General features: G+C 43.7%; 2 protein-coding genes across 2 annotated transcripts in view; one reads left to right on the forward strand and one right to left on the reverse strand.

Annotated features, from left to right (window-relative positions):
* Window positions 1-5,677, forward strand: part of LOC143301031 (proton-coupled zinc antiporter SLC30A1-like) — a 16,598-nt gene extending 10,921 nt beyond the window's left edge. Inside the window, exons 7-9 of the mRNA XM_076615032.1 lie at window positions 1,373-1,555; window positions 3,465-3,744; window positions 5,622-5,677. Of these exons, the coding sequence (XP_076471147.1) occupies window positions 1,373-1,555; window positions 3,465-3,744; window positions 5,622-5,677 (519 nt within the window). The remainder of the gene's footprint in view (window positions 1-1,372; window positions 1,556-3,464; window positions 3,745-5,621) is intronic.
* Window positions 5,678-8,911: 3,234 nt separating this feature from the next.
* Window positions 8,912-12,500, reverse strand: part of LOC143301187 (uncharacterized) — a 17,992-nt gene continuing 14,403 nt past the window's right edge. Inside the window, exons 5-7 of the mRNA XM_076615292.1 lie at window positions 10,997-11,082; window positions 10,246-10,401; window positions 8,912-9,669 (exon numbers count right to left, since the gene is read on the reverse strand). Coding sequence (XP_076471407.1) covers window positions 9,560-9,669; window positions 10,246-10,401; window positions 10,997-11,082 — 352 coding nt within the window. The 3' untranslated portion in view covers window positions 8,912-9,559. The remainder of the gene's footprint in view (window positions 9,670-10,245; window positions 10,402-10,996; window positions 11,083-12,500) is intronic.

Below are 12,500 nucleotides of genomic sequence, written 5' to 3' on the forward strand. Positions count from 1 at the left end.
AGGACAGAGAAAGACAGACACACTGACAGAAACAGAGAAAGACAGACACACTGACAGAAACAGAGAGGACAGAGAAAGACAGACTCACAGTCAGAAACAGAGAGGACAGAGAAAGACAGACACACTGACAGAAACAGAGAGGACATAGAAAGGCAGACACACTGACAGAAACAGAGAGGACAGAGAAAGACAGACACACAGTCAGAAACAGAGAAAGACAGACACACTGACAGAAACAGAGAGGACAGAGAAAGACAGACAGAAACAGAGAAAGACTGACACACAGACAGAAACAGAGAAAGACTGACACACAGACAGAAACAGAGAAAGGGGAGGACAGAGAAAGACAGACGCACAGACTGTTCAGTTCAGATACTCGAGGAGGCGTCACATCAATCGGAAAATCCATATACGCTACAGATCTGCTTAGCAGATGCCTGACCAGCAGCGTAACCAAACGTGCTTTGTCAGTCCTTGTGGGAAAAAAGAATAAATGAATTAGAATAAACAAGTAAATAAAAAATAAGAAGAAGAAGAAGCAAATAGATGAAGAAATAGAATGAAATGTCAAAGGAAAAAAAAGACCTCGGCCAAAGTCACTAACTGTCCTCCTGGCTAAGTTATGTGAGTTCGAAGGGTGGGGCGGTGTGTGTGTGGGGGTGGGGTGGGGGGGGGGGGGATAGGGGGGGTTGTGAGTTTGGGCGAAGGACCTCCCCACCCCGGCCCCCACTCCATTGCGGGCGTGTATTAACTACGGGGATACCCGTTCATTCACACCCCACCCTTCTGATGATCAGTGGGATGAGGGTGAAGATGATTATGATGATGAAAAATGAAAGATCATAACGTGTTGTCCTTCCTTCCTCCCCCCCCCCCCCCCCCCCCCTCCGCATTTTCCCTCCCACTCCATCTCATCCCCCTCCCACCCAACCCCCTCCCCTCCCTCCAACCCTCCCCTCCCCCCAACCTCAACCTCTCTCTTTCCTTTTTTTTTTTTTTTTTTTTTTTTGAGAAATCAGTGGATGCGTAAAATTTCTGCAAATGAGCAGGATAGTCTCAGCATCCTTGGAAGGCTCTTTCCCACTTCTTTCTTTTTTTCTTTTCTTTTTTTTTTTTTTTTCTCTCTCTCTCTCTCTCTCTCTCTCTCTTCTTTCTTTTCTTTTTTTTCCCCTCTCTTTCTTTTCTTTTTTTTTTTTGTTCTCTCTCTCTCTCTTCTTTCTTTTTCTTTTTTTTCTTTTTTTTTGTTCTCTCTCTTTTTTTTTTCTTTTTTTTTTGTTCCTTCCGTCATCATTTTTCTCCTTTCTGTTGTCTTTTCTTTTTCTTTCTTTTTTTTTTTTTCTTCTTCTCTCATTCCTCTCTCTTCCTATTCTAGGTGGAGGGAGTGATGGGCGTGCACGAGTTCCACGTGTGGCAGCTGACAGAGAAGCGGGTGGTGCTGTCGGCGCACATCGTGTGCAACGACCTGAGCGACTACATGAAGGTGGCCCACCTCGTCAAGGATCTCTTCCACCGGGAGGGCGTCCACTCCACCACCATCCAGCCAGAGTTTGTCGCGGTACGCCGTGAAAAAACACAAGTTACTGTTACAAACAAAAAAAAAAAATGTGATGCGATACATTACTGATGCGATACAGTGCCATACAAAAACAACACGATGTCGTACAATTCAGTGCAATGCAATGCAATACAATGCACTACAGTACAATACAATACATTGCAACACAATATACTACAGTACAATACAACACAAACCCATATCTAACCGGAGTTTGTTGCGGTGTGCCGTGAAAAACACGGTTAACTAAAATGCGAGCGATGCATTACCGATGCGATGCAGTGCCATACAATACAATACAATACAACACACACACACACACACACACACACACACACACAAATTAATGCAATGCCATACAATACAATACAATCCGATGCGATGCGATACATTACCGATATAATGCAATACAATATAAAACAATGCAAAAAAAACAAAACAATTCAGTACAATACAATCGGGCCCAATGCTCAGCTTATATCACAAATTAACATAAGCTTACATTTGGGTCAACAGCAAAGTGCGAGTTTTTTTTTAACAATGGTTTCTCCATTCAATGGGAATTCATTTACAGCTTAGTTTTTTTGTGAAGGACTATGACTCTGAAATTAGGGGGCAAGATTGCACTGGCTCTTACTGTCTTAGTGCTGCAGCCTTGGGGGCTAACTGGCTTTTGAGAACGATCCCAACGCCGACTGTCCTAAAACCCTCTTGGCCGAGGGATTGGGGGTGTAACTTTGGCAAGACACTCTCCACTGTAATCGAATTATAGCCCAGATAGCTGGGGCAGCAGTTGTCTCCTCTGCTGTTCTGATGGTCATAGTCGGACACGGCTATCATAGAAAACAACAACGATACAATACAATATAGTACAATACAGTACAATACTGTATGATACGATGTGACACAATACTGTGCAATACCACGCCATACAATACAATATCAAACAGCAGCATAACATACCATTCCATACCACGCAATACCGTACCATACAACGCAATACAATACTGTACCACACAACTTACATTCCATACCACACAATTCCATGCCATGATTAATTTATAATGCAGTACAATACTGTACCATTCAGTATGATTCGATTTGATACAGTATATGATGATACTCTATCATACCATACAGTACAATACTACATAATACAGTATGATACGATATGATAAGATGACATTCAGTATGATTCGATTTGATACAGTATGATAAGATGATACTCTACCATACCATACAGTACAATACTACATAATACAGTATGATACGATATGATAAGATGACACTTTACCATACCATAACATACGTTGCCATAACATGTCATACCATACAATGCGATGCAATGCAATGCGATACAAAATAATTCCACCAGGAGGGCATCCACTTCAACATCACCAAGCCTGAGTTTCTGGCGGTAAAGTAAAAAGACTACAATATAATCAATTACGACAAGATAATCTGCAATACAATAAACTACAGTACAGTACAGTACAATGTCATAGACTACCATACCATATAATGCAATACGACGCGATTTTACACTGTGCAATACCATACACCATACAATACTATACCATTCTATACAACACGATACTATACCATGCAACATGATACCATACCATATGATTTATGTTACGATGTGATACTGTAAAACACTGTCATGCAATACAATACAATACAATACAATACAGTACAATACCATACAATACCACACCATTCAGTGTACTTGTGTGTCGTGTGGAGTGAGTGAGGGTTTATTCATGACAATAATTCACCACACACCCCACCCCACCTCCACACCCACACCCCACCACAATACCCCCAACCCTCCATTCCCCTTCCTGCTCCCACCTCCCACCTGCCCACCTGCCACCTGCCCAACTCCTCCAACAACAAACAACAACAGCTACCGGCCACCAAGGAGGAGCTGGAGGAGTGCAGTCTGACCTGCGCCAAGGCCTGCGAGCCGGACACCTGCTGCGGGCAGAGGCCGGGCAACAGCGGCCGCAAGAACCGCAGGGCACCCAAGGTCGCCTTCGCCCGCTATGACGCGCCGCCCAACAACGGCGACACGCCCAGCGACTCGATTGCCTCCTCCCTGGAAGCAGTCACCGCCGCCACCACCGGACCAACCGGCTCTTCTTCGCAACTGGGGTCCCTCCTGTACTGTGGTGGTGGTGGTGGTGGTCAGGACGGTGGTGGTGGTGGTGGTGGTGGTAGCCAGCAGCAGCAGTTGGTAGTGGAGGAGTGTGAGGATACCCCAGGTACTGTTAGCGGTGAAAGTAGTGGGGTGGTCTAGTCGCTCGTACACTCCAACCACCAACCACCATCACCACCACCACCACCACTTCCTGTGTACCGGATGGAGATCAAAGTTCTAAGTGGTTGGGGGAGCAGGGGTGGGGTGGGGGAGTGGGGGGGTCTTCCCACGGGGAGAGAGGTAAGATGGGGAATGGAGCTGTGGACTTGGGTGTGTGTGGTTGGGTTGGGTGCGGGCAGGGTGGAGGGAAGTGCATTTCTAAGGTCAGGATCATCTCCAGGAAGGACAGCAAGATCCAGTCGTCCATTCTTCCCACCCCCTCAGTTCGTTAGGCATTAACTTTATGAACCATGTGTGGTTGAAGAGGGGGATAATTCTTTTGATTTTCAAAGACGATAAGTCGTTGGTGTGCGTAGTGTGCAGGGTAATGGAAGTAGTGGAAGTTTTGTCAGAGATGGGTGTCTTCTCCAATGTATGGCACGCATACAACTTAGAAAGACAAGAAATTAAAAGATATTGAACAAAACTGTATTGCTCAGCCAATCCTCGTTCCATGCAACGGCTGTCAGAAGAACCGAATCTCCTAGCATGCGCCAATAACAAGGGACATGAATTATTCTGCTCTCATTTTCTATGCATGGACATATGAGCATATAACTCCTTTTTTTTTCCATTGGCCGCATGTCTCACACAGAATAAAGTACAAGATCTACACTCTTATGTAAAATATGTATTCACAAATCTGCCCCTTCCTATCTCTGGCTGCCCTCACCTCTACACTCCATCTCGCTCTCTACGATCGGGTTCGGATCCACTCTGTTCACGCATACCCAGATTCAAACACTCCTTTGTCGACCGCCGTTCATTCTCTGTCTCTGGACCAAGCATTAGGAATGAGCTTCATCTTTCGCTTCGTCAGGTCCCCGCACTCAGCTCTTTCTAGTCCGGCTTTAAAACCCACTTCTTCCGAGATAGCCTCCCTTCCCTGCCTTTTCCATATTTTCCACTCTACAGTTATGCATGTGTGTGACTGGTTTGCAAGCGCTTCGATTTGTCTCTGCACAAGATTTAGCGCTATATAAATACTTATTATTATTCTTATTATCATTATGACAGAATGGAGGGGGTGGGTGGAGAAAGGCGGGGAAGGATCGAAGGTTTTATTGGTGAGCAACAGAAACTGGAAAACAAGTAGATTCCTTTTGCTGGTTTTTCATGTGTGTGACTCCGCATTATGTGTGTTGTGTGTTTAGCTGGGGGAAAGGAGTTGGGGGGTGGGGGTGGGGGGCAAAACTGTGTGAGTGAATGTGCGCGTGCGAGCTTTGTGAATGTGTGTGTGTGTGCGCGTGCTGTGTGCTGCCTACGAGTGTTTGTAAAGCGCTGTTGTGATCTCTGTGAGTGTGATGCACTGGAATGCTCAAAACAGACAAAAGGAAAAAACAAAAAACAACAACAGACTAATCAATCGTCACATTTCATTGTACCAGTCTTGCTGGCCGGGTCACACCTAAAAGAATGGTTGTATCTTCTAAAAGAGAGCTGCTACAGTTGTGGTTTTTTATGGAACATAATTGACAGACGTTTCGCAGAAATCCATCAAAAGCGATTACGCTTCCTGTTTTTTTCATAATGTTTGTCATTGTATCTCTCCTCTGTATTGGAAACATATGAACCGCAAAGAACATTAAGATCCAGTTCTGAAAAGCTGCTTAAAGTTCCCAGGACTAATCTAAAATGCGCTGGAAATAGGTCTTTCAGAGCTCAGGTTCCCCAAGTGTGGAACTCTCTACCTTCATCTCTTAGAAATTCCTCTGATCTACATTCCATTGTACCAGTCTTGCTGGCCGGGTCACACCTAAAAGAATGGTTGTATCTTCTAAAAGAGAGCTGCTACAGTTGTTGTGGGTTTTTTATGGAACATAATTGACAGACGTTTCGCAGAAATCCATCAAAAGCGATTACGCTTCCTGTCTTTTTCATAATGTTTGTCATTGTATCTCTCCTCTGTATTGGAAACATATGAACCCCACAGAACATTAAGATCCAGTTCTGAAAAGCTGCTTAAAGTTCCCAGGACTAATCTAAAATGCGCTGGAAATAGGTCTTTCAGAGCTCAGGTTCCCCAAGTGTGGAACTCTCTACCTTCATCTCTTAGAAATTCCTCTGATCTACATTCCATTGTACCAGTCTTGCTGGCCGGGTCACACCTAAAAGAATGGTTGTATCTCCTAAAAGAGAGCTGCTACAGTTGTTGTGTTTTTTTTATGGAACATAATTGACAGACGTTTCGCAGAAATCCATCAAAAGCGAATACGCTTCCTGTTTTTTTCATAATGTTTGTCATGTATGGGTAAAAAGATGGGGGGACGATGGGATGAAATGAGAGGAAGAGAGGAGAGAGCGGGATGGAGAAGAGAGGTAACTTGTTATTAACGCCGGAATGGAACAGACGTGTCTGTCTGTGGTTTGGTTCATGTGCGTGAGTGTGTGTGTGTGTGTGTGTGTGTGTGTTCTAGGAGAATAACAGATGTACAGGACTAGAGAGAGAGAGAATGGAAGTTTGTTGTTGTTGTGTGTGTGTGTGTGGTTTGGTTCATGTGTATGAGTGTGTGTGTGTGTGTGTGTTCTCGGAGAATAACAGATGTACAGGACTAGGTTCATGTGTGTGAATGTGTGTGTGTGTGTGTGTGTGTGTGTGTGTGTGTGTGTGTGTGTGTGTGTTCTAGGAGAATAACAGATGTACAGGACTAGAGAGAGAGAAAATGGAAGTTTGTTGTTGTTGTTGTGTGTGTGTGTGTGTGTGGTTTGGTTCATGTGTGTGTGTGTGTGTGTGTGTGTTCTAGGAGAATAACAGATGTACAGGACTAGAGAGAGAGAGAATGGAAGTTTGCTGTTGTTGTATGCATGTGTGTGTGTGTGTGTGTGTGTGGTTTGGTTCATGTGTGTGAGTGTGTGTGTGTGTGTGTGGTTTGGTTCATGTGTGTGAGTGTGTGTGTGTGGTTTGGTTCATGTGTGTGAGTGTGTGTGTGTTCTTGGAGAATAACAGATGTACAGGACTAGAGAGAGAGAGAGAATGGAAGTTTGTTGTTGTTGTGTGCGTGTGTGTGTGAGTGTGTGTGCGCGTTGATCATGTTACACCTCTGCTGAATCGGTTACACTGGCTTACAATTGAGTCCCGCATTCACTATAAGTTAGCAACACTCGCCTTCAAACATTTTGATAAGTCTCTTCCATTGTATCTCTCCTCTATATTGGAAACATATGAACCGCACAGAATATTAAGATCCGGTTCTGAAAAGCTGCTTAAAGTTCCCAGGACTAATCTAAAATGCGCTGGAAATAGGTCTTTCAGAGCTCAGGTTCCCCAAGTCTGGAACTCTCTACCTTCATCTCTTAGAAATTCCTCTGATCTACATTCCTTTAAGTCAGATATGAAAATTTACCTTTTCCATAAGCATTTTTGTTCTGGGCGGAATGGTTAAACCAAGGTATGCTTGTTGGCAAGTATCTTTGTGCTAGTACTTTTGTAGTCATATTTTAATGGTGTATTTTATGTAGTTTTGGTCTTAGATGTGATGTCATTTTTTCTCTATCTGGTTATTTTTAACGGGCGTGTGTGTGTGCGTGCGTGCGTGCATGTGTTTGTGAGGTTACAGTGCTCTGGTACGCGTGTGTAAGTGTGTAGGCATGTTAGTATGTCCGAACAGAATTCTGTGTTAGTAAATAAGAAATATTTTAATGCTTATGCAGTTTGGTTTTAGTGCAGTTGATATTTAATGTCAATATGTGTATGTGTCTGTAATGGAGGGACATTTATATATATATATATATATATATATATATATATGTGTGTGTGTGTGTGTGTGTGTGTGTGTGTGTGTGTGTGCACGCGCGCGCGCGCGCGCGCGTGTGTGTGTCTATGTGTGTTCTATGAAATGCATTTTGTTTTAATCTAAGCCTTATTTACTTCATAACTGTTATAATCTTTAGTGTGCTGTTGCATTCATATGAACACACTGGATGTTTTCCATTGGCAGATAGCGGTTGATGTGTTTTTTTAAGGTATGTTTATAGTCAACTATGATGTAAGGCGCTTTGAGCAGCATTGGTGCTGGATTTCACGCCATAGAAAAACTATGTATTATTATTATTATTATTATGACAGCGAGCGCCAGCTTTAATTAACACGAGAATACCTAAACCAGTAGACTAGAGAAATTTAGACACCTACAAAGTATTATACTATTACACATACTTTCATGTCCTCTGTATCATGAGAATGAACGATTCAAAAAACCTGTCCATCAGCCGTGTATTCCATCTCGGTGAAAGCGTGAGTCAACTTGCAAGCAGATGTGAAAACAAAAAGAGATGAGGTTTAAGCGTGCATACAATGTGTCCTTACTTCAGCCACTCACGTACAATCTGCACTCTTTTGCGGCAGTTTCAAGATCAGATCACATGATTATCCGGATGTCATTGTGCTTATGCACATAAACATACACAGACAGATAGATACACTGTTATTATACCTCATGTGTGTATGCGTGTGCGTATTCCTATGTGTGTGCGTGTGTGTTCATGCGTTTTTCGACCTACTATGTTGGCAACAATCTGACTTGACCAGTTTCAGTGTGCGTGTGTGTGTGTGTGTGCATCCATGATTTGATTACAGGTAATTATCAGGCTGCCCATTCACATACTGTATGCGTAAACTGTATGTGACTCACACACTGAATTAAAAGCTCACATGCACGTCACTCTTGTTTCTTTTATTCTCTCTTTCCCTCACACACACACACACACAGTTTGTGAATCTTTATCGAAACTTTTAATACTTCTATATGAAAACATGTAATACATGCTTGCATAATACTGATTGGTAAAAGTTCAGTTTTTCATGTTTCGTATCTTAAAAACAAAAACGTTAAAAAACAACAAGTAATAGCAAACCGTCTTTATCACATCTTTGTGTCAGTTGCCAAACACTTCGCTTGTATAAACAAACATGAATAGAAGACGCACGACGGAATGTTACCCTCCATAAACAAGAACCGTAACTACTATGGTGTCAAGGCTGAGCGGTATTATAGGCTAAATCAGTACAACATACTTTCTATATGGTGAGTTCGTTTTTTTTCTTTTCATTATTTCGGTAAAAACTTTTTTTTTTTAACTTACTTACTCGCCCGTCTACAGTCATCATTATCCCGTTTTTTGAATGATGCTGAAAATTTGCCAAATGTTGGTCGTTATTAAAAATTGTCTCACCTTCGAAGATTAATCCCCCCCCACACCCTTCGTCCCCCCCCCCCCTAACCCCACACGACCCTTCCCTCCATCCCTCGCTCCCATCTTCTCTACCTCCAATCTCCCACCCAGCAACCATGCCCTCCCTCCCCATAAAAGCACCCTCCCGCCATACGCTACTAGACCTACTACAAGCTTAACCTTTTTCACAACACAGCAGCTCAGTTCATGTTGTTTTGTTTTTCATAGCCCTGATCGCGGCAATGGGCATATGAACAAAAGAGCCGTGTCAGACAAAAACACAACAATAAGAGCCAGCAGAAGAAGAAGAAAGAGAAGTTCTCAGGAAGATGAAAAAAAAAGAAAAAAAAAAAAAGCAACGTCCATGGCCACGAAGAAGGCAGAAGCAAGCAAGAGGACATAACAAGAAACGAAAAAAAAAGAAAGAAAGACGAGAAAGAAGAAAGAAATGAGCAGAAAAGAGGGGGGTCCTAGGGAAAGCCGTAGAAGCCACGTCGCTGGGTAGGGAAACGTTTCTGCAGCTCCAGCTTTCGCGCCACGTTGGGGTCCCGACCCAGAGATGTGGCGGGCACCTGCGGCACTGAACACAGCCCAGAAAACCCCCGTGTCAATTCCTTCAGTCTGGTGTCTTCACCAACGTAAGTAGAAAAAAATGCACATACACAAAAACAAAACCAACACAACTGCACTGTGAGTAAAACTTTTAAGTAAGCAACCCTGGGAACTGTAGAGTTGCGGGTTCTGTGACTTGTGATTTAGGTCTTTGAAGGGTAAAGTGTTGTGCGTGTTGTTATTTCGGTTCACATTTCGAGCATAAATATCGTAAACAATGCATAAAGACGCGCGTGCGCACATACACATACGCGCGCACGTATACACACACACACACACACACACACACACACACACGTGTTAAGGATATTCAAGCACACACAAAACCACAATGAGTGTATCCATACGCAAGAGCAATTTATACAATGAAAGAAAAAGTGACCACAATATTATGATAGTGAATAAACGCGACTGCTTTGCAAGTAAAGACGAGTCCACGGATACGATACTATGAAAGAAAAAGTTTACCACAATAATCATTATCATCATCATCAATAAACGCAACTGCTATGCAGCTGAGTAAAGACGAGTCCAGTCCACTCACAAATGGGGTAGGCAGGGAGCGAGGAGCGGACTGGGGCAGCAGAAGCAGCGGACTCGCCCTTGAAAGGGGCGTACAGGGGTCTGATGTGAGGCCGGTAGGGCAGCTGGGCCTGCAGCTTCTCCGTGAATTTCTGGTCGTCGTACACGCTCACCAACCCTGAGTGCAAGCATGCAAACACATAGACAAACGTGCGTACACACATACACGCGTGCACACACACACACACACACACACACACACACGAACGTAGAGGGTTATTCAACGCAAACACAGAAGCACACGATACTCAAGAATATAGATGCATAGTTGCACACACTAATCCTGAATATATATGGACACACACACACACACACATGCGCAACACACATACACGCACATACGTGTGCGCGCGCGCATAACACACACACCACACTACGCATGCACGCATAACTAACACACACACACACGCGCGCGCGCGCATGCACGCGCCTGCAAGTATTGGGGATATGTAAAACACACACAAAGAAGCACAACGAGTGTACACAAACGCAAGAGTAAGTATGCTATTTCGTAAACACCAACCCAGGGCATATATGGACACACACGCGTACATGCCCGCGCGAACGTGTGTGGGGTATGTAGTAAACACACACGAAAGCACACGAGCGTGTACACAAACGAAAGAGTATATTTACACTAACTACTGACACACACAGGCACACACACACACACACACACACACACACACACACACAACCAAATCCATGCTCACCATCAACGAAAACGAAGCGGCTTCCACCGTGACCCAGAACCTCCTTGATGTGTCTCCACGTGCCTCCGATACGTCCCTCCCGATTTCTGCACACACACACACACACACACACACACACACAAACACACACACACACACAAGAACGCACGCACATACGCACACACACACACACACACACACACACACACACACACACACTTTCGTCTAATATCATGTATACTGGACAGAGTTTGAATACCCACACACACACACACACCACCACCACCACCACCAACAACAACAACAACACCAACACCACCAACCAACAACAACAACAACAATAACACCGCCACCACCACCAACCAACACCACCACCAACAACAGCAACAACAACACCAATACCACCATCCAACAGCAACAATACCACCACCACCACCACCAACAAACAGCAACAACACCACCAACAACAACAACACCAACACCACCACCAACAACACCATCACCACCACCAACCACCACCACCAACAAAAACAACACCAACACCACCACCAACAACAACAATAACACCACCAACAACAACACCAACAACAACAACAACCATAACACCAACAGCAATAACAAAAATAACACCACCACCACCAACCAACAACAACAAAGAACACCACCAACAACAATAACAATAACACCAACAACAGCAACACCACCACCACCAACAACAACAACAATAACACCACCAATACCAACACCAACAACACCATCACCACCACCAGCCACCACCACCACCAACAACAACAACACTACCACCAACCAACAACAGCAACAAACACAACAACAACAACACCAACACCACCAACCAACAACAACAACAAACACAACAACAACAGCAATACCAACACCACCACCACAACCACCACCACCACAACCACCACCACCAACAACAAACTCTCTCTCTCTCTCTCTCTCTCTCTCTCTCTCTCTCTCGTTCTGTACATGTGTTTTTCTCGTAGATGTTTTACGCTCGATAGCTAAGTTCAGAGTGCTGAGTAATACCCCCAAAGACGCATCCTTGAAGTGGATAACCCTGGACTGTGTGGTCCCAGTCTTTCCATTGGAACCTACAGCACACTAAAACTAAACTATGGGTAGGAGGCGGCCACAGGCCGTACAAACCAACAACTGATGGGGATCGAACCTGCGACCTCCCAGTTGTCAATTCATTATCATCATCATCATCATCATCATCATATGGTTTTCATGATTATCATAATCATAAGGTTATCATCATCATCATCATCGTATGGTTATCATCATCAGCATCATCATCATAATCATAATCATAATGTTGTTATCATCATCATCATCATATGGTTATCATCATCATCATCATCATCATATGGTTATCAACATCATCATCATCATATGGTTGTCATCAACATCATATGGCTTATCATCATCATATGGTTATTATCTTCATCGTCGTATGGTTATCATCTTCATCATCATACGGCTATCATCATCAACATAT

The sequence above is a fragment of the Babylonia areolata genome, chromosome 27 (genome assembly GCF_041734735.1).
Source record: "Babylonia areolata isolate BAREFJ2019XMU chromosome 27, ASM4173473v1, whole genome shotgun sequence".
NCBI classification, from domain to species: domain Eukaryota; kingdom Metazoa; phylum Mollusca; class Gastropoda; order Neogastropoda; family Buccinidae; genus Babylonia; species Babylonia areolata.